This window comes from Cetorhinus maximus, chromosome 4 (genome assembly GCF_964194155.1).
Source record: "Cetorhinus maximus chromosome 4, sCetMax3.hap1.1, whole genome shotgun sequence".
Lineage (NCBI taxonomy): Eukaryota > Metazoa > Chordata > Chondrichthyes > Lamniformes > Cetorhinidae > Cetorhinus > Cetorhinus maximus.
Genome location: NC_135882.1, coordinates 14,595,090 through 14,618,066, shown reverse-complemented (window position 1 = coordinate 14,618,066; position 22,977 = coordinate 14,595,090). Strand labels below are relative to the sequence as shown.

Sequence of the window (22,977 nt, the reverse complement as noted above, 5' to 3'; positions counted from 1 at the left end):
ATGACATGATGATGAAAGCTTAATATAATTCACTATTTCAGTTTTAAAAAAACTAATTAATTAAACGAGTTTAAATTATTAATTTAATATGGTATTAGCTATACGTTCCTAGCTTGAAATACTGCCACAAGCTTATACAAATCAGTACGCGGTAAAGACACCTCCTTCCTCCTCAGCACTAAATTCCCACTCATTCAATGATTTAATTCAAAATAAAAATATCACTCAGTAACACAGAAAGCTTAATAATGAAATACAGAATTTTGTTTCTCTTTTTACCGAACCTCAGGGCTGTCACTTAATTTATACAAACCAAAGCAATTTGCAGCAATTTTAACAGCCCACTTTTACTACAGACACAGAAAGGACAATTCCCATTTTTGGCAGGAGTTCAACTTCTAAATTCTCCAAAAGGATTTAGGTTATTTGCCACGGATCTTAATATAAATGAAAATGGCATTTAAAACAATTATAGTATTACTGTATCTTGTAAAACTAATGCAAACAGACATAAAGTATTATTCCAGCTCAAACAAGGTTAAAGGTATCCTTTCAGTTATAACTGCAGCAACATGGGAGTCATTTTCTGTTTATTTAAAATGTTTGCAAACAGAAATATTAGAAAAGCACAAAATAATCTCAAGCTCCTATAAGAAGTATTAGCACCTCTCTCTCACAGCTCAGTGTGTAAATACAACCAATATTATGATACAGATCAGAGAGGTCCCAAGTTTTTGTGCTGGTCGCTACACTTTGCCAATGTGTGCCAAAATAATCAGGGTTCTGTATCTGAGCACAATTCCAGCAACTGTTGTTGCAATTCAATGTGCATGGACAGGGACACACAGGATCAGATCAGCTGTGACAGACTGCATCTGAATAGTCAGTAAACTATTGACTTCAATCCACACAATCCCATGAAGAAAGGTTACTCGGGCAAGGTACGGAAAAGCGGCAACCATGCCAAGTAAGTCTGTTTTGCAGGGCTATGGGGAAATGACTGGGGAGTGGGACCAATTAGATGTCTCTTTCATTGAATAGGCACAGGCACGATGGGCCAAACCAACCTCCCTTTGAGCTGTATCATTTTATGATTTTAAGTTGCCACCTCCAGATGAGGGGAACAAACTGGGCTACTACAAAGATAAATATGTAGAAATTGATTTTCAAGTAGTTTCAATTTTAAAAACAACCAATTGCTGACTGCACTAAAACATGGCCATTTTGCTAGATTGGAATCAGGGCTCAGTTGGTACCAATCTTGCTTCTGATTCATTAGGCTGCTGACCCCAGCTTCACTCCAGGGCTTAAGTACGTAAATTTAGGCTGACACTTCAATGCAGCTGTGAAAGTGTCAAAGATGTTGCTATTCAAACATGGTGTTAAATCCTTCCAAACTGTACCAATGGCTCCGAGGGACATTGAAGATTCCATAGTTTTTTCCTTCATAAAATCCTATCAAGTCAGCAAAATTTTTGGTTAGGGGCTCAATGCAAATCTTCTTGTAGAGAACCTTCACATCCTTTTGGCAGGTTCCCACACACCAGCAGATGTATCACACTGTCAAATGCTCCCAATTTTTGAAAATTTGCATCATTTTGCAACATGCTCGGCTAGCAGTCTGATTTACTGGACCTAATTAAATCAGAAAAACAATTTTTAAAAAAGCCAGCTTTATTTCAGATGTATGAAACAAGGAAAATAATTGTAAAAGGAAATCCCAAGCAGCGATGGTGATAAATGATAATAACAATATATTCAGGGAGCTTCATATTACATAACATTGAATCAAAGCATTATTCACATTGTAGGGGAGGATGCAGAAATTAAATGAAAACTTTCAAATTTTGGTGAGAAATCCTTTGCTATTCAGAACTGCTCATGGTTCAATACTGCTTCCTTAGAAGGGTAAACATTTAATTCGAAAACATTACGCTCAATTTTCCCTAACTAGGCTTTCACTGGTGCAACCTACATTTGGGTTTGAACAAATTACACTATAAATGCTGCAGGCTTGGATTTCTGTTTGCATTCGTAGTTTTTCTACTTTAAACATTGTGCATATGTACGTTTCCATCAAAGCAGATCACATCGAAGTCAAATGGAACGCAACATCAATTTTAGTCAAATTATATAATTAACAGTGATTAACCAGAACTCCTTCCTCCCATAAGATAACCTCCTGAATACTTGGATCTGATAGCTTCTCCTTCATCACAATTGCTTTTTGAATGTTTGACAAGTAATCATCGCATTTGGTGCTTTTTGTGATTTTCAATAGCTCTCCTCAGGGTCGTGTCCATTGAAAGGTCACACTGCTTCATATCTCCATTATCACATCCAACAACTGGGCACCTATTGCCGAAACAAAAAAAGGAAACAAATGTAGACCTGAGTACAAAAGTAGTCAGGTGGTCATTTCTTAATCCACCAACCGAATATGAGTCTCAGATTAACTTCATACCTGATTAACTTAATTTTATATTTTCCACTTCCCTTTGACATCAGGTACGGAGGCTTGTTACTTCTAATAGCTTTGACAGTGATATTGTTGCACTAACTCAATAAGTCAATTCCCTTATGACTTTGCATCATTAATAGTAAGAATATATTTAACTGCCCATTAAAGTAATACATACCAACACTGAGAATACATTAATACAATGTCTGATAGAAATATAACGAGCACTGTGGTGCATGGAAGCAGAGAGTTTGCATGAAAGAAGGTTAGTGATGAAGCAAGTGTTGCAATATTCCATTAATTCTGTGGCCAATCCATCTGTTAAAAATGTTAAACATGTCTGAAAATCATACTGTTCTGCTGCAATGAACATTCCAATGTGCTTTACATTGGAATAAGGAGCTTAGCCATCTTGGTGTTTCCAGTTACAGCCGAATACTGCTGGAATGTTCATGCAATCAGTGGCTGGTAGAAAAAAGGCTAGCCTAAGTCAATAACAGTCAGTTTAAAAGACCTATTCAGCTGCACATTTTGAACCACCAAAATCTTTTTAGGCGCATGGGCTTCTCTAGCACATAAAAGTGTTCTATAGCACCTGGAGAGAACCAATTATTTTGTTGCCAGCAAGCGATCTAACACCATTTTAGCAGCACAATGAGGGAAACTGCACTGCTAGTTGGCAAACAAAATGACCATACCAACATGTTTAAAATGAGATTGTGCTGCTCTAACAGATGCTCTCTTACCTAGTTGGATTAGCTCTTAGAAGTCCTGCCTTCACACTGAGGATATCCTCCATCGTGTTGTGTGGCGCTACCACCGTGCTAAATGGGATAGATTTCGAACAAATCTAGGAACTCAAGATTGGCCATCCATGAGGCGCTGTGGGCCAGCAGCAGCAGAATTGTACACAAACAGAATCTGTAACCTCATGGCACGGCATATCCCTCACTCTACCATTACCATCAAGCCAGGGGATCAACCCCGGTTCAATGAAGAGTGCAGGAGGGCATGCCAGGAGCAGCACCAGGCATACCTAAAAGTGAGGTGTCAACCTGGTGAAGCTATAACACAGGACTACTTGCATGCCAAACAGCAAGTGATAGACAGGGCTAAGCTATCCCGCAGCCAACGGTTCAGATCTAAGCTCTGCAGTCCTGCCACATCCAGTTGTGAATGGTGGTGGACAATTAAACAACTCACTAGAGGAGGAGGCTCCACAAATATCCCCATCCTCAATGATGGAGGAGTCCAGCACATCAGTGCAAAAGATAAGGCTGAAGCATTTGCTACAATCTTCAGCCAGAAGTGCCCAGTGGATGATCCATCTCAGCCTTCTCCGGAGGTCCCCAGCATCACAGATGCCAGTCTTCAGCCAATTCGATTCACTCCACCTGATATTAAGAAACAGCTGAAGGCACTGGATACTGCAAAGTCTACGGGCCCTGGCAATATTCCGGCAATAGTACTGAAGACCTGTGCTCCAGAACTTGCCGCGCCCCTGGCCAAGTTGTTCCAGTACAGCTACAACACTGGCATCTACCCGGCTATGTGGAAAATTGCCCAGGTATGTCTTCTACACAAAAAGCAGGACAAATCCAACCCAGCCAATTGCCGCCCCATCAGTCTACTCTCGGTCATCAGTAAAGTAATGGAAGGGGTCATCAACAGTGCTATCATGCGGCACTTGCTTAGCAATAACCTGCTCACTGACGCCCAGTTTGGGTTCTGCCAGAGCCATTCAGCTCCTAACCTCATTACAGCCTTGGTTCAAACATGGACAAAAGAGCTGAACTCCCAAGGTGAGGTGAGAGTGACTGCCCTTGACATCAAAGCCACATTTGACCCAGTGTGGCATCAAGGAGCCTTATAAAAACTGGAGTCATTCGGAATCAGGGGGAAAACACTCCATTGGTTGGAGTCATACCTATCACAAAGGAAGATGGTTGTGGTTGTTGAAGGTTAGTCATCTCTGCTCCAGGACATCACCGCATGGGTTGCTCAGCGTAGTATCCTCAGCCCAACCATCTTCAGCTGCTTCATCAATGACCTTCCTTCCATCATAAGGTCAGGAGTGGTGATGTTTGCTGATGATTGCACAATGTTTAGCACCATTCACGACTTCTCAGATACTGAAGCAGTCCATTTCCAAATGCAACAAGACCTGGACAATATCCAGGTTTGGACTGACAAGTGGCAAGTAACATTCGCGCCACACAAGTGTCAGGCAATGACCATCTCCAACAAGAGAGAATCCAACCATTGCCCTTGATGTTCAATGACATTACCATCACTGAATCCCTCACTATCAACATCCTGGTGGTTACCATTGACCAGAAGCTGAACTGACCTAGCCATATAAATACTGTGGCTACAAGAGCAGGTCAGGGGCTAGGAATCATGCGATGAGTAACCCACCTCCTGACTCCCCAAAGCCTGTCCACCATCTACAAGGCACAAGTCAGGAGTGTGATGGAATACTCCCACTTGCCTGGATGAGTGCAGCTCCCACAACAACTCAAGAAGCTTGACACTGTCCAGGACAAAACAGCCCACTTGATTGGCACCACATCCACAAACATTCACTCCCTCTACCACCGATGCACAGTAGCAGCAGTGTGTGCCATCTACAAGATGCACTGCAGGAGTTCACCCAGGCTCCTTCGACAGCACCTTTCATGCCTATGACCACTACCATCTAGAAGGACAAGGGCATCAGATAGATGGGAACATCACTACCTGGAAGTTCCCCTCCAAGTCACTCACCATCCTGACTTGGAAATATATCACCGTTCCCTCACTGTCGCTGGATCAAAATCCTGGAACTCCCTTCCTAACAGCACTGTGGGTGTACCTACACCACATGGACTGCAGCAGTTCGAGAAGGCAGCTCACCACCACCTTCTCAAGGGCAACTAAGGGTGGGCAATAAACGCTGGCCCAGTCAGCAAAGCCCACATCCCATGAATGAATAATAATAAAAAAGAATCAATTATGTGCAAGTGCTAATTTGTTGCGATCAATTATCATGTATTAAAAAAGGGATATAAGGAGTAGTCCATCACACATCAATGACAGCAACAATGGTTGGGTTCATTTAAGCCTCTAGACCGTGCTTTAGTGAAATGTGACAATACTTTTGGCATCCTTTTAGGACACAGTTGGGATATGTTCTGCTTTTAACTTACCGAGCTTTCTTCTTCTGTTTGTGCTTGTTCTGGATTATTTTTATTATGGCTTCCTCTTCATAGCTGTGACCACAAACTTTATTCTTCACAGGACATTCCATTTCCCTCTAAAAACAAAAAGTTTTTAAAAAATGAATGACTTCTTCCTTTCCTTTTAACAAAAGGATGATTAAACCGACCAGGATTTTTCACAATGTTTGATACCCGTGCTGGTCTGAAGTCAGTTTCTTCGAAACAAAAGATTAAATAAAATTATAATTTCAGTAAAAAAAAAAGTATTTTTTCCCCTGCCAACCCCATTTAGTGAGTCTCACGCCTTTTTTGTCCCCAAATCTGTCAATACCTGTGTTCTACTGAGCATACTATTCTGCAACTAGTTGGTCACCAAGATATGTGGACCTGGATTTTCCTCTTAGGGCTTAAAGCCTGGAATGAGGCCTGCCCCTGAACAATTCTCTTGAGAGCGTGATCTTTAGCAGGTAAAACCCTGGGGTCACCATTTTGATATTCACCGTCACCTCTGAAACCAATCACTCCCTGCCATGTGATTGCCTCGGGAAGCAGTGGAAGTATGGCAGAGAGCAGGCAAGTCTTTCAGGCTACAGGCCCAGACCCTATTTACAATTGGTGGGAGTGAAAGGTGCAGGCCTCAGTACATAACTTTTAAGACATTTTCCATCAATTTTGGGCAAAGGAAAACTATCCCTGCTATCCAAAAGAAAACATATCGAGCAATCTTAGCTGCATTAACTGAAAGGTAAAAACTATCACCACTTTTACCTTGAAAGTGCAAAATCTGTGTCCTTCCCCCAAAGGAGTTGGCACAGTTTAATTCTGCCTTGCCAGGAGTATCGAAAATGTTGATGATAAAGCCAGATGTTCTTTTTCTACAAGTCTGTCTCCATTTATTTTACCACTACATTCTGTTGATAATTGTCCACTCATTTAGAAGCAAGAGCAGTTCCTTCATGAATGGGAAAAAAACTCAGTGGCTTTTAAAAAAGGGAAGGGAAATATGAAAAACAGACTGAAATGTGTAGAAGTGCCACAGCGCAAATGTTTTGTTGTAGATTTGAATGTGTGTCCTGTAGGGAGCTCATGGAAAAGTATAATGGAGATTCAAGATGGTTTGAGATTGCAGGCAGGATTTTTAGGTCGGCAGGTGGGCGCAATCGGCGGGTCCGGGATCAGCTGGGGAACAGACTGTGCCGACTGCGATCAGCCCCCGAGCCTGAATTCACGCTGGCCGGCCAATTAACAGTCAGTCAGCGTGAAGCGCTTGCTGAAAGGCTCACTGCTGCCAAGGTAGGGGCAGGGGGAGGGGGGTCAGCGCAGGCGGGCGCTCACAGAAAGCTCCCTCCTGAAGACCTGAACAACCTAAAATAAAGGTCACAGAAATCGGGAAAAAAAAGTGTCCAGGCTTTACAATCAGTCACCTGAAAATGTAGATAATGAAAATGCTGTCCACGGAAACCTCATCCCGCCCATGGATGAAGTTTCCTGAAAAATGCAAAAGCTGCCTAGCTGATTCACCTGCCCACCAACCGTAACATTGGACGGGCAACGAAAAATCTCTAAATTGCGCCGTTAATGGGCTTAACTGCCCTCTTAATTGTCGGCTGGCTCGCTTCTGAGTTTAGTGCTCGCCCGCCAACCAAAATATCGCAAGTGCACGATGACGTCGGGACGCTCACCCGACGTCATCACAGGTTATTTTATGCTCGAGTGGGTCGGGCGGCGCCCACCCACCGAAAAATTCTTCCTATCTTTAAAACAAAGACACAAAACCAAGACTAATATTCATTCATTCCTTCCTTTCTTTTCCACGTTTAAGGAATGCCAAATTGTGATATTATCAAGGTGCAGTAGAAATAGGAAATAGCTGGGGAACCTTTCGTATAGTTTAGTAAAAAGGAACTATTCTTGATAATAGATATCAACTTCATTGAGCTATACTAAAAAGAAATGTTGTGGGGAAGTTCCAGTTGAATAATTCTGCACACAGCAAGGTCCTAACCAACCAAATCATTTGGAAGTTAGGGCAAATAGAGAAATCTCACTCATCCACAAATAAAATTAAATGAAGTTCAAATGTATCCTTATCCTTCCCGTTGCCCTTATTCACAGGCTGAGAGCAGGACCACATGACACCTTTTCTCTGGAATCGCAATCTACTGGCATTTCAAATTTCAGACCTCACTTTCCAGCAACAATAAGGCTTCAAGCTAAAGACAAAGCCCTTAGGTTAATTTAAATCTATTGAAAGAACTCAAAATACATTCAATAGCTAACATCGATAGTTAACTGCAAAGGAAAATAGACTTGAACATTTAGTTCTCAGAATACGCTGTTCTGTACCTGTGTAATGGGGCAAATGAAATTTCTCTGGCTCTGGGTCACTGCAATGTCTTCATCAATCTCATTGGCTGAAGTGCTCTCATTTTGTGATTCGGCACCAACTGGAAATCCAAGAGGAACATTATGAATAAGTCACGGTTCCCAATTAAATGCAGCTTAGGCCAAATTATTTATTTACTGACTGAAGTCCTTACTTCCAACATTAAAGCAACATATTGCAGCTACAATCAGTTCCACTATTACGCAATATGGAGGTATGAGTAATCTATTTATGCATAGACTGCATTGGGCCTAAATTATTTAGAAGTTAGTGCAGCCTATTTAAACCATCAATTCAACTTTCATTCTAGGATTTAAGTGAAGCATAATGGTAGAAGTCAACTTTAAACATATGAAAATTTTCAAATAACTGCATGGATTTCCATGCAGCAAGGGTGCACAAGATCTTTTTTCCAAAAAGGGGACATTTTACAGTCTCTTCAAGCAGGTGCCACAGCAAGCATTCTCTCCTGCCAGGTAAAATCACATTCAACAGTACACTTGACCATCAGGAAATAAAAAAAGGTCATGGCAATAAAATTCATAAAGTATCAGAATCAAAGCATGAAACAGAAAAAACACAAGATACGATCCCGATATAAGGGGAAATGAGACATATAAAAGAAAATAAAAACATTTTACTGGAAAGTGAAAATGAATAGACAAAGGTAAAATAGAAAAATAAAACAAAAAGTCAAATTGCTAATGTGAACCAGATGGTGCACAAAGTAGAAGTTTGAACTGACTTTTCATTCTATATCCACAGTCATCTTTGGAACTGTATCCACGTACGTTCTTACTTATCTCTATCCACTGATCTTAGATTTTTTTTTGCTATGTATCACTAAACTTTTGCAAAATCGATTTTATAATATATAGAGAAATGAGCTTGCATTTATACAGCACCTTATTATGCCCCTTGGTGATACCTCAGAAGTAAAATCATTTTATGGAGGTAATATAATTTTTGGTAGAAGCAGGGAGTCTTTGTAACAATTATAATTATGATGTCGGAAGTTGAGCTCGGAATTGAATAGAATTTTGAAACTGCCAAAAGCTCGAGACAGTGGCTGCACAGGGATGAAATCCATGGTAATAGTGCCGAGTTTGTGATAGGGGCTGAAGATGATAGCCTCGGTCTTCTAATGTTTAGCTGGAAAAATTTACCGCTCACTCATGGCTGGGCAAGTCGCATGACAACATAGAGGTGGTGGCAGGACCAAGAGAGGCACAAGTGAGGAAGAGATAGATTTCATCATTGTAAATGGGGACAGTGACCCTATGTCTGGGATGAAGTTACTGAGGGGCAGCATATAGATGAGGAAGTGGAGTGGGCCAAGGATAGATCCTTGGGGGATAGGAGTGAAAACTGAAGCCATTGCTGGAGATGCTCTAGCGAAGATTGGATGGGTACAAATGGAAGTCTCACTGAGATGTCCAAAAGAGAAGTGTTGGGGGAGGACGATCAACTGTGATGAAGTTGAGGAGACAGCAGTAATAATGCACTACTGTCACAGTGACAGAGAATGTTATTTGTGACTTTGTTTGTAGCTGGACAGCATGCAGTTTGGAAGCGATAGCACTCCCATAATATGCTCCTCTTGCCCTGTTCAGCAGTACAAATCACAGGACAGGGAGATGCACTGAAAGTGAGGTTGACAAGTTACTCTAGTGCATTCTATAGGTATTACACTCTCCAGTTACTGTGTACCACTGGTGAAAGGGTGGATACTAATTCCAGTAGCAGGAGCCCCAAGCAATCGAACTGCTGTGCTCTGGAAAATGCCAATCTGAAGTATTGATGCAGCTGCACCCATCCAGGCGAATGGCAGGTATTCCATCAGACTCCTGAGTTGAGCCACACAGTGTTGGAGGTCAGTGGCATGTAGCTTGACATTTGTTTGTTTAGAATTATTATCTGCACCAACGTGACATAAATATTACCTGTGGCTTGTCAGCTCAAACCTGTTGTTCAAGCCCTGCTATCGAGCTGGCATTGGTTGCTTTATTGTTCTAGGAATTGCAAATGAAACTGAACACTGTAGAATTATCAGTGAACAGTTCCACTCCAGATCTTATGATGGGTGGAAGATTACTCAAGAAGCAATTAAAGATGGTGGGACTGAGGACCCTCTCTGAGGAACCCTCACTGCAATGTCTGTTAGCTGTCAACACAACCACTTTTGTTTGTGTCAAGGCCTCAGCTACTGGAGGGTTTTCGCATTGACCATTATTTAATTGGAACCTCGTTTTACTATTTTTATAATTTCCCCTTTATATTGGTACCTATATGTTTAATTGCGCTGTGTAAATTTTCAGTTCAGTACCACAGTACATAAACTTAATTGAATTCCTTTCAGTTGCTTTGCTTATTCCATTTAATTTAAAGGTGTACTTAAGTAACCATCAATGTATTGGTCTAAAAATTGGCTTTTTTGATGTATTTTATTTCACTAATTCCACAGGTATGATTTACTAAATTAACTAATGACAAGAACACAATAAATTTGATCTGGACCTGTTTTTGCAAGTGTTTCCTTGCAGTGCATAAACTTAAAGGGAATTCTTTCTCCTCTCCTCACTGCAGAGGGCTTTACTTAATGAAATCATTATTTCTCAAGTAATTGTGGTCTGTTTTGTACATATAATGGTTACTTATATTTTTTTAAACAAAATTAAAATGATCAAACCTTCAGAGTTCAATCCCTCCCCCACCAAAAAAAAACAGTAAAAATTGCACCATGGAATAAAAATGGAATTTCACTTATTCAGTCACTACAAATCAGTGAACCTAATGGTGGACCAACATGAAATAACAGCATAATTATTATGAAACAGCATTTTCTCTCGCTCAAAGCAAGTAATGCCACTGGAGATTTGCCTGTCTTATATTAGAATGTAGGTTTTCCTTTTGTGTGCTTGGAATCACCTGGACTTACGACTCAGAGGAACTCATGCTTATAATGGCCAATTTTTTGTCCATGATCCTCATTCTCAACTAAGTCAGCAACATCAAAAGTATTTTTCAAATTCCTGTTGTTCTATTTCCTTTGCCTTCTTTTTTAAACAATTACTGTGACTTAAAACTATGAATGAAAACAAGCCTGTGAAGCAACACAAGCCATGGGCTGACAAATGGCCGTGCGTGCTGGCTGCATGGCTCCCGTAACATAGTGGGGCAAAAGCCACTCATTTAATGTAGATGCTCAACTCACTGACCAAAAAATAAATAATTCTGTGAAGGAAACATTTAATAATGAAATCTTAGAGGTTTAGTTCTTTTGTTGTGCGGAAGTATATATATTTGCATTTTCTGCAATATGCAAAATCTCTTCCTTCAAGCCCCATCATCTGTTCTTTTTTCTCTCCACTCATTTTCTGGTCACCATGATGTGTGCTAAAGGAAACGATGGTGCAGCCCTACAAGTTTCTCTCCATATGTGGAAGTGCCTTGCTCCAACTCCAACTGCTTGTCCTGATCGTATGGCAAGATCAGGAACTTCATGTGCAATTGTTGTAGGCGTCAACCATGCTTTAGTCTCTGTTATAGTTTTTTTTTTTAGCCGATCTGGCCAGGGCCCCATTACCGGGTGGCTCCACATCTGGTATTTTGACCCTTAGTCCCTTACCTTAGTGGAGCACCGGCATGGGCCTGAGCTTGTTGCTTTCCGCTCTGCGGCAGCTTCGATGAGGTAGGGATGCAAAAGTCAGGTTTGTTTTAATACAGCTTTTTTGCCCACCTCTGCACCCCCACCCCCCCCCACCCAACATTACCTCTCCAACAGTATGGAATTGCCAGATGCTGAGACGTCATGCCTGCACATGCTGGTGTCACCCAGTCACCCAGCGCTAACCACCCTAACTTCAGCTCCTTATACAATTTGTTCTTTTACTGTTGCCCACTAAACACACATTTTAAGTTTTGTAACTGCTGGCTGACCAGTTGGGTACGATCTAGAACATAAGAGACAGAACTTAGTTGACAGCATATTTTTACAGTGTTTATTGCAAGTTTTAAGTTCTTTAAAGGAGGCAGGAAACCAGTCTGACCAATGTATAATACTGCAATATGTTATTGGCGGGTTTAAGGCAGGAAGTGGAATGCAAAGCCATCCAAATACTTAGCTTTCTTTTTTGCATATATTTATGATAAACTTTGTAAGTTATATTTTGCTAAGTTTTAAAACAAAGATAAATAAAATAAATACAAATGTACAACGTCACCCTAAGGTAGGCCTGCATTATGACTGTATAAGAAACACACTCAAATTACATCTAAATATTTAGCAAGTTTCCTTTGGGAAATTAGGCTAAGAACTAGAGGGCATGGGGGTCCACGTACATGATAACGTCAAGTCTCTTAGATACACAGAAAATGTCTCAACGACCTAATCATTCTCATTTACTAAATGCTGCAAAGTAATTGAGATTTTAAAAATTATTTTTCTGTAGATACAGTTTTTTTGGTGGAGGTGAAACCTTCCCCATTTACATCAGGTAATTAATGGTTTGAACAGAGAATGTTAAGACATTTACTATTGCTACAGAAATCTCCTAGGCGCCAAGTACCACAACCAGACTTGAGCCTGGTATGTTACTGTATTATACATATGCTCTTGAATACTCACTGAAGGCCACTCTCAAATGGTACAAATGTGCCTAGGCCTGTCTCTCTGCCCATTTGGCAACCTCCATGAAATTTCAAAGTAGCAAATGAACACAGATTGTTAGTTCGAAGGAATGTTGTGACACAAATGCTATTCACTGCCACTTCACAAATTATTTTTTTTTTGCTTTCATATTGTCAGCTGCTACAGCACCTGGGCTCAGTGACAAAAGTAGTTACTTAAAATAAAAAATATTTGTACTGCAACATGGATTTCTGTGGACTGTACTAGATTAGTGGGGATGTCACTTACAGCCTATCTCAGCCAGAGTCATATTAAACTGATATTCATTTTAATAAGCTGCGATCATTGTAACGACCTTGTTGTGAAATGTTGTGTTACCCCTCTTTCCCAAAAAGCTCTCATGGCCACTTACTGTAGTGGAGAGTTGGCACTGCATAAGCAACAAATAAAGAACCAATTAACATAATTAAGGCCCTAATTAGGGGCAATTTTGCAGCCTCGTCAGCATTTTGCCAGCGGAGGCCAGCAGCTCAGTGGAGGTCCACAACCTTCTTCAGCACCGCTCACCTTTCCCAGTGAGGTAGTCGAGACTCTAGAGCTGCTGGCCTAATCAGGAAGCAGGCAGCATTGGGAACCCGCTGTTCTTAACAGGACAACAAGTACAGAGGTGGTCAATTAGGAGGCTGCCTCTGAGAAGATTGCAACACTGGTCTTGCTGCCGGCAACTGCAGGTTTGGGACTCTCACTTGATCCAGGCTCCTGAGGCCACGGGAAAATCCAGCCCACAGTCTCTGTCTTTCATGATAGAATATGTATGGGTCAGCGTAAATTGAATAAGGTTGGAGTGTCTGTTTTAAAAAGGAAATCAAAACGTGGACCACAGAAGCTCTACCTTCAGCCAGGCTAAGATCTTCCATTCCAAACACATTTCCCATGCTTATTTAGCAAAATAATCCACCTAACTGAAAAGTACACCATTTTTCATAGAACATTAAAAAGAAACCAGATTTGTAAAATAATTGTTCGTCATTTAATTGGCTCAGTTAGTAAGTGTACATCTCTGAATCAGTTGTTAATGGATTCAAGCCCTGCTCCAGAATTAATTGTTAACTCTGTTTCTCTCTCAACAATGCTGGTAGACCGGAGTATTTCCAGCATGTTCCACTTTTTAAAAACATTTATTTGCTCATGGGATGCAGGTGTCGCCGACTAGACCGGCATTTATTGCCCAATCCTAATTGGTCTTGAGAAGGTGGTGGTGAGCTACCTTCTTGAACCGCTGTAGTCCATGTGGTGTAGGTACACCCCCAGTACTGTTCGGAAGGGAGTTACAGGATTTTGACCCAGTGACAGTGAAGGAGCAGCGATACAGTTCCAAGTCAGGATGGTGTGTGGCTTGGAGGGCAACTAGCAGGGGGTGGTGTTCCCATGCATCTGCAGCCTTTCAGATGGTAGAGGTCAGGGTATGGAAGGTGCTGTCGAAGGAACCTTGGTGAGTTGCTGCAGTGCATCTTGCAGATGGGTACACACATCTGCCACTATGCGTTGGTGGTGGAGGCAATGAATTTTGAAGGTGGTCAATGGGGTGCCAATCAATTGGGCTGCTGTGTCCTGGACGGTGTCCAGCTTCATGAGTGTTTTTGGGGCTGTACTCATCCAGGCAAGAGGAGAATATTGCATCACACTCCTGACTTGTGCCTTGTAGATGGTGGACAGGCTTTGGGGAGTCAGGAGGTGAATTACTCACTGCAGAATTCCCAGCCTCTGGGAGCTTCAGTCTTCCAGCGTTCGCAGTATTTTGCTTAAAAGGCTAATCAGTTTTGTTGGTGGTGTTGAAGGATAAATAATTGTGAGGACTCTGGAAAAATTTCCAGCTTTTCAAATAGTGACACAGGTCTTGTACCTCCATCTGAACAGTAACAACGTGCCTTTAGATAGCACCTGGAGCAAAACTACACAAGTGTTAAACAGATTGTGTGCTTCTGTCTATTTCAAAATTGATGCAAATACTTCCTCTGAAGGTCAAGTCTGTAGATAGTTTCCTAGTATGTCTTTTGAGAACATTTGACTACTGCATTACTATCTGAAACTCAATTAAAGAATGACTCATATTCTCAACAGCCGCTTTACAGACTAATAGAAGGCAGACAATATGTTACTGCATCTCACTCCGGAAATGAACCAGTACCGAGCATTAGTCTGCTGTGGCAACTATCAAAATGAGTCTATGCACGTTTAAAATAGGAAACACACAAAAACAATTCTCAAAGCCTACAAGGGTCATCTCTTCAGGCCTCACATCAACACGTGAAACTTTAGCCTATTCCCAAAAGTTTGCTTATTTTCCCTCATAAATTTTTCTGGTGGCTAGAAAAATCAGTATGTGTAGCTGGCTCAAAGTAATTTTAATCTCCAGGAAGCACGCCAAGATGCTCTTATTCATTTGCATCAGGATTCTCTTCCCCTTTGATGCCAAATTATACATGCACTTAGACCCACTCTGGCCCTATTTTTGATATTGTAATATATCTGCCTTAGATCTCAACTGATTATTCTGCATGTGGTGAGATCATAAGCTCACTTTTCTCACTTCCTCCCCGCTCCTGTCCTATCTGAAATCAATGAACCTCCAATGCTGCTTTGAGCTGGCTGCTAGGAATGTGAGAACACCCTGGGTATGTCACTTATTCCTACTTTATTTCCATTAACGATATTGTAATATGCTTTTGTAATTGCCCAATTGCATGTCTGTTGTCATAAAAGCGTACTGCTGTGAGAACACTGGAATATTTAGGATATATCTGACATAAGATACCAGGGAATGTGATAGATTAAGTTCCAAAAGGGAGCAAAGAACTGAGAAGATAGAGCAGTGCATAGGAAATACTGAAAGCTGCTTAGATCTTCTAGGAGAGACAATGCAATAATGTAGTGCCATGTAATTCATGCCCATATTAGCTATGATTATTACTGAACCTAACCTTTCTATCAAAACTACAGTTTTATTTAAGGTCACAGAACAACCAGAGATAGGAGTCAATACTTGAGATACTGGTACATTCTTATAAGGGAAGATGATCTGTAATATCTTAAAACAAGAAAAACAGATAATGCTGAAAATACTAAGCAAGTTTGGGAGCATCTATGGAGAGAGAAACTTTCTGAACCTGCCTCCAAACCTTGAATATCTATTTTATAACTTGATGACCAAGTACAATATTCAATGTGTGGCCTGGTCAGATCCTTGAGCAAGATGAAGATTATTTAGTGTTCTATTTCTGTACTACTATTCCTGTAATACCTACTAGCAAGTCACATGTGGATGTCAGATGAGGACAGGCCTATACTTGGCTGAGGTGCTGTTCATCACTGAGAATCTATTGGCACCCATGGCCAAGATGGGTTAGATGTGCAAGGTGGCACACAGCAACCATCTAAAAAATACTCAGTAAGAGCTAATGTCTACAAATGAAGCGAGGGGGAAAGGGCAAATTGGCAAAATAATTAAAGTTTAAAAGGTTCACTATAAATACTTTTGTAAAGAGTAAATATGAATTTTGGACCTGGTTTTATTAGATAATTATCTGGATCATCAAATATATTCAAGGTCGAGTTAGACAGACTTTTGATCTACAAGGGATTCAAGGGTTATGGGGACAAGCAAGAAAGTGGAGTTGAGGCCACGATCACCTTAGTCATGACCTTACTGAATGGCGGGGCTGACTGGCCTACTCCTGCTCCTATTTCCTATGCCCTTCTAATTATTGTTAATACTGTATCAGGTATATTAATCATTTGGCACTCAGGGAATTGATGTGGGGAGGAAGTTCAGTTTTAGCAGGTCACAAAGCAGGTGCTAGTGGGTTTTCTATCAGTTATATACCCCACTGAAGTGAATGGAAAGGGAAATTGGGCAAGGTATACAACAGATAGACAATCCGCTACCACCAGTTATGGGCCTCCACCAAAGTTAAATCTTAACCCTGTTTTGAACAAAATGATCTTCCGACTGTAATTCTAAAGAAAACATATATCACTGGAAAAAAATAAGTTACCCACATTCACTGTTACAACACTACAGATAGTTGATAAACTATTAGCAAATTTTCTTTTTTATTTATTTATGATGGCTCAACTTCACAGAAGGTATGATGGTTGATTGCAAGCTCAACTAATTAGATTCAGCAGTTTGTTACAGTACAGCCAAATCTCTGGACCACTCTACACAACTCCAATTTGGCCAGCTCACATGGAATAGGCATCGCAAATCAGGGGAATAAAGCCCTAAGGCAGTAGACCAGTTCTCATCCCATTGTTCTTTTCCAAATCTAAGCAGGCATTGTTTGTTCATCGTCACCAAAGCATTATGCGGCCATTGGCACCATTTGCTTTTTCCCTGGCTTTCTTCAAGCCTCTCTCAATACATGTCTCAATGTTATCCACCCATTTGATTTTTTATCTTCCTCTTCTGTTTTTGCTGTCAAAGTCTCCTTCAACTGTTGCCAGAACAAGGCAGGTCTTCACTTCCAATGTCCGTACTTGGCTATCTTTCTAACCGTACTTAGCAACCCCTTTGATTCCTGAACTTCTACTCATATTTGAACATTAAATTGATTCTTCTCATTGGACAATCAAGATTACTTGGCTATCTTTCTAACCGTACTTAGCAACCCCTTTGATTCCTGAACTTCTACTCATATTTGAACATTAAATGGTTCTTCTCATTGGACAATCAAGATTATTACTTAAATTAACGCCGTAAAGTTTAAACTCTCCACACAAAAAAAACGTACTGCCCACTGGCTAAAACTGATGCATCAGTGAGTAACCAAAGGTTTAGGGCACACAAGGTCACATCTGCCCTCCAACAAGGAAACCAGATTTTCAACTAAAGTCTTTTATCCCCTGCTCTTACGATAACTTGGAGTTTTGCTGGACCTGTGCAAGACGTTCAAATTAGTTGGATTACTCACACATTGAATTCTGGGAAAAACCTGCAGAACCACTTGCAGATACCAAAGAGATCACTAATCTCAATCATTTTACAGACCCACGTCTTTTACACAGGACAATCCATTTATAAGAGGCTAAACTGCTTCATGCAAAGTTTGAAAGATCAAGATTCTTCATAAACTGTGTGTTATGTGCATAACGCAAAATGTAACATTGAATTTAGGTAATGGTTCTGTATCAGAAACACAGTCAACACTTAGAGAATAAGTATCAGCAGAATGATTTTTTAAAAATAGTTGTAAATACTTAGAATTACATTTCACACCTTTGCAACATCAGTTCTGTTTAAACATCGAGAATCGATGGCATCTTAGTTAGGGGAAGAGGCCTGGGTGAGACTGAGCAACATAACTGGTCTTAAAATAATTAAGTCAGGGTACTTCAGTATAATATGGTATCTTGAACCAGGCCATCAGACTTCTTCATCAGTATTCATGAAGAAAACAAAAATATATTTTTAAAATTCAGGAGAAATGGGGAAAAACAATGACGTTAACTCCTCTTTGTAAGGATTTGCTTTTTCAAGGATTGCCAATAAGATATCCACTTTTAAGAAGATTACCAGCCCTAAAATTTATCCTTCATTATTTACCAAAATGCAATGTAAACTAAATTTTAAACTATGGCTTCGTAGTAGTGATATCACTTGTATACTTTATAGCGTATTACATACTGTAGAATTTACAGCACAGAAACATGTCATGCTGATGTTTATGCTCCGCATGAGCCTCCTCCCACACTACTCACTTCATCTTAGTCCATTCATTCTTTTTGCCTCATATATATATATATATATAGCGAGCTTCCCTTAAATGCATCCATGTTACCCTCCTCAGCTACACCAATACATTTTTATTAGAACTAATTCTCTGAACTGTCTGAATTGTTTAGGCATTGAAACCAGTTAAACAAAATGGCAGGATGCTTTTCCACTATGAGTTGACAGGCTGACAGCGTTAGGAGTTACATGAAAGTCTTTATGCAACTGGACCCAAAAAAGCTCAGAAAACGGTGTGCTTAAAATAACTGCAGTTCATAGATCTGAACAAAATACCAACCCAGAGATTTGCATGCTTCCCAATGCAAAATTAATCTTATTTTAACGTGTATGCATCTTACAAATAAATTGTATTTGCTTTGCATTGGCTTTAACAAATTGTGTGCACACAGTTCCAAAGAAAATAGGATGTTAATAGCAAATTCACATAAGTGAGAATTAAGCCCCATAAGAAAAGCTTCTACACTGACAACCTTCTGTTTCATACGTGAGACACAAAGTGACCAACATGCACAATTTAAATTTTTTGATAAAAATGAAAATTTTTATATGTGACAGACTGACCCATTTTAACATACTTAAGAGCTCAGATGAATTCCCTACAGGCTACAATGTGTCTAGCTGTATCTATAATGTATTAAAAATATATGTATAGTGTACTTTTCCTGTAGCATCATTCACTTTCTGTCATATTTTCCCTGCCACACTTTATTAACTGGGTCAAAGTAAAACAGCAAAAAGTCGGAACTGAAGACATAGAAAGTAAATGCAGCAGCTTAAATTTATATAGCACTTCTGTTACAGAAAAATGTCCCAAGTTGCTTCAAAGAGGCATTAGGAAAAAATGGGCTCTAAACTGATGAAGGCGTTATCAAGAGGAGTTGCCAAAAACTTAGCTTTAAGGAGGGTCCTACAAGAGGAGTAGGTGAAGAATTGGATGGGCTTAGGAAAGAAAAATCCAGAGCATGGGTCCAAGCTGTTAAAGGCACAATTGCCAACGGTGGGACAAAGGAAGTGGGGATGCAGAAAAGCCCAATTCAGAGGAACAGAGAGTTCGGAGGAAAGGGTTATAGTTCTGGAAGAGGTTACAGAAGTAGAGAGGGATGAGCTCATGGAGGGTGTCAAGAAAACAAGAAATTGTAATATTTTTCTTCTGATAATAAACCTTATGCACTGGAAGCTAGGCTGTAATTGGATAAAGAGCTAGAATGACAGCAAGGGTCTAAAGCCAACAGTGGTTTTGATATGTTAATGAACCAAGAGGAACGTCAAACAGAGTTTTACAGCAAGCAATAACAGGGATAGTTTTGAATTGAGTTGTTTTAGTTCAAAGGGGGTATATGCAGGTTGTGAAAAGGTGTAAGGAAATAAGGTAAAAATAGGGTAAGTTTGTTTTTACAAATCTAAGAGCTAAAGTATAGTCCACTGAATTCTGGGGAGAAAGCATTTCTGAAGAGACTGGTTGAGAAAATAGAGCAATCAAAGGGAAGGAATGCATTTAAGGAAATACTAAAGCTTATGTGGCTGGGTAGCTGTTCAGATCTCCCAGAAGCCAGCAGGATAGCTGGGCAAAACTCCAAGAAGACAGTGTAAAAAAGGCCAGACCTGAAGACCCAGTTGCTGTCAGCCTGAGAGGACAACCCTAGGAAAAAGCACTGTGTGGTAAAAATTACTGGAATTCTATAGATTTTAAAATCTATAAGGCTAGTTGCTGAACAGAAAAGGGAAAGGTTAACTCAGAGGGTAGTTAATTTAAGATTTGTGGAACTGTTTTAAAGTACTGTTTACTGTGTGAAACCATTCTTGTATTTAAATGTAATTGTGTTTTTTTTTTATTCTTTTAATAAATGTTTACTATAAAATCATCAAATAATCGGGGAAATCATTTCCTGATTTCAGAACTATATTTTATACTATACAAATTGCAAAAAACAGTTGGCAGCTGTTTCAAGTTTCCCGCTGGGATTTGAGCAGCTCGGTATTTATCATCCGCCGTGCCATAACAAGGGATTTACACATGAACATGAGAATTTGAAATTGGAGTCTTTAAATATTGAACACCGGAATAGTTAAGCCTGGAAATGATATGGTTGCAGTGACTGAAGTACAGGCATTTGCTGGTGATGTTATACAGATAGGCGGCAGCATTTGTGATGGAGAGCATATGAGGCCAGAAAAGGATGCAGACAACAAAAAGAGCCCGATTCATCCTAGATTAGAACCTTGGGAAATTCTCAAGGTGTCAGTGCTGCATGGCACAAAAAGCCACTGCTAGAGACTGTGATCAGGCAAGCAAGAGTAGAATGAAGTGACAGGAGTTTGAACAAGCCGCAAGGACAGTTGCTAGAGATTAAGGAAGGATAATGCACTGTGATCCGAGAGAGGCCCTCATTTGTGATTTGATATAGAGCCATTTCTGCATTGTGAGAGGGGTGGAACCCGATTTGAGGGGTTTAGGCTGCTACTCCTACTTCTTGTGTTCTTGTATTAAACAGGCACAGTTCTGGGAGGCAACTACACACTCAATGACTTTGGAGAGCAAAGGGAAGTTGCAGATGGGTGGTAGTGCACAAGCATAGTGGTACCAACTATATTTTGTAACCTTAAGAAAGCCCAAGCCTCGGCTTAACCACTTCCTTTGACCAAACTTCATTACAATATTATGCTCTGAAAAAAGGGCTCAGAAACGATCAGTTACTTGGAAAATAATTTTACAGTTGAGTATGAAAGAAATAAAACGGGGAAAGGTAACTTTAAAAATGATAACTTAAATAAAACAAACCAAATAGAGGAAAGGTAGAGTGAGCATTTGGAAAATAGTTGTTTTAAACAAACGGACATGGATAGAAACTGAACTCAATGTTTTCTTCCTGCTGAAGGGCTAAGTTTAAATACAGGGATCCTTTCTTGGATGATAAAACCAAGGAGGTTTTATTGAAGACTTCTAAAAGGCCTTTACCATTCCCTAATTTTTGTGTACCACTGGGCAAAAGAAGAGCTGTAAATAGCAAACATTACTCACCCATGCCAAACAGTACGCAGCACTTAATTCTAAGAATATTCTAATGAATAACCATTCACAAGAGTAAGGTACCAATTCAACTTCAATGATTTGAACTGATTATCCTTCATCTGGGATCATATTTATATCAGTCAGCAGCATTTCATCGCATTTTTAAAGCACGGTGGAATTACAAAACATGGAAATGAGCATCTGTAGGGCAATCAAAATTAATACTAAATTAGAAAACATTTCAGATAACAGAAATTAGTTAACAGCCAGCTGATGATGACTCTTAGGGTTTTTGCTATCGATCGCTGTTGCGTGTAGGGATTCCATTGGGACAATAAAATTTTATGCTATAGCTATTAAGATGAAAGATCAAGTTGCCTGTACTGTATCTCATTCTTGAAATTAATGCACAAAACAAAACACGTTCAGTGCTTTGAGATGTGAACTTCTAGACTTGTACCTCAGAAGCATAATCATTTTATGTGGTTTTAATACTGAAATGTTTGAAGACGTTTCTACATCAGACCAAGCTTTCTCTCTCAGTTTGAACTCTGCTATTAAGTGTAAATAAAATCCAAAGCTTTGAAGCTTGGAATAAGGAATCAGCAAAGTTCTGGTCAAAACATTCCAATACAGTGAACACACAGGCAGGTTTAACCCCCGCCACCCACAATCCCCACCACCCACAATCCCCAACCCTGACAATCACACAGCGTTTACTCTGTCCGGCTTTTTGCAGCATAGGAAATACAATTAAGTACCAGAGATCAGGTTCCACATCAGTAAATTGCATCAGAGTGTGCGATGGTCGATGTGGGAAAACATAGCATGTCTGCTGTTATCTGGACCACCCACAGAGAGACCTGAAGTCTTCTGTAATGCAAAATCTAAGTATTGTTTATGAAATCTATTTAGTATGAAAAAGTTAAAGGCACTAAACACTACCCTATCTGAACAACTCTGCACTTAAAAGATACTTGGAAAAATATCATAGGCCAAAACACAGCAAAAGTACTGAAAACAATCAATAAGCACAATGCCCAGCTGAAGACTTCAATTCCTTTAACACAATGTAACACTGGGCTTAATTTGTGCAGAAAGCTCACATATTCCAAAGGCTGGAAAAATTAATAAACTATGCATGAAGTAATTCTGCGCATCTTGAATTGCAGCCAAACTCCAGACCACCCAAAACTGACAAACATGAACTAGATGCAAATTTATGGTGCAACGAGTTACTGTGAAATATAAAGAGGGCTGCGCGCAGGCTGTACTAGAAGCTGTGTGACTCAATGAGTGGCAGTAAAGTCATATTCAAACTTTATAGGCCTAAGGTCAGAATAACCACTGTAGAATAACCGTGACAGAGGAATCACAAGAGCTAGTTTCAGTCTGGAAGAGATGATGTTTTTTAAGCCCACAGTATATTTCTCCCTCCCCTCCTTCATGTGGTAAATATAAGCCAGCAGTATGACGTGATAGGTATCTTTAGTGAT

At 40.1% G+C, this 22,977-nt stretch overlaps 1 protein-coding gene across 1 annotated transcript in view; it reads right to left on the bottom strand.

Annotated features, from left to right (window-relative positions):
• Positions 1–1,656: 1,656 nt before the first annotated feature.
• nsmce2 (NSE2 SUMO ligase component of SMC5/6 complex) overlaps positions 1,657–22,977 on the bottom strand; it is a 157,978-nt gene continuing 136,657 nt past the window's right edge. The window contains exons 5-7 of the mRNA XM_078539965.1: positions 8,008–8,108; positions 5,650–5,756; positions 1,657–2,355 (exon numbers count right to left, since the gene is read on the bottom strand). Of these exons, the coding sequence (XP_078396091.1) occupies positions 2,247–2,355; positions 5,650–5,756; positions 8,008–8,108 (317 nt within the window). The 3' untranslated portion in view covers positions 1,657–2,246. The remainder of the gene's footprint in view (positions 2,356–5,649; positions 5,757–8,007; positions 8,109–22,977) is intronic.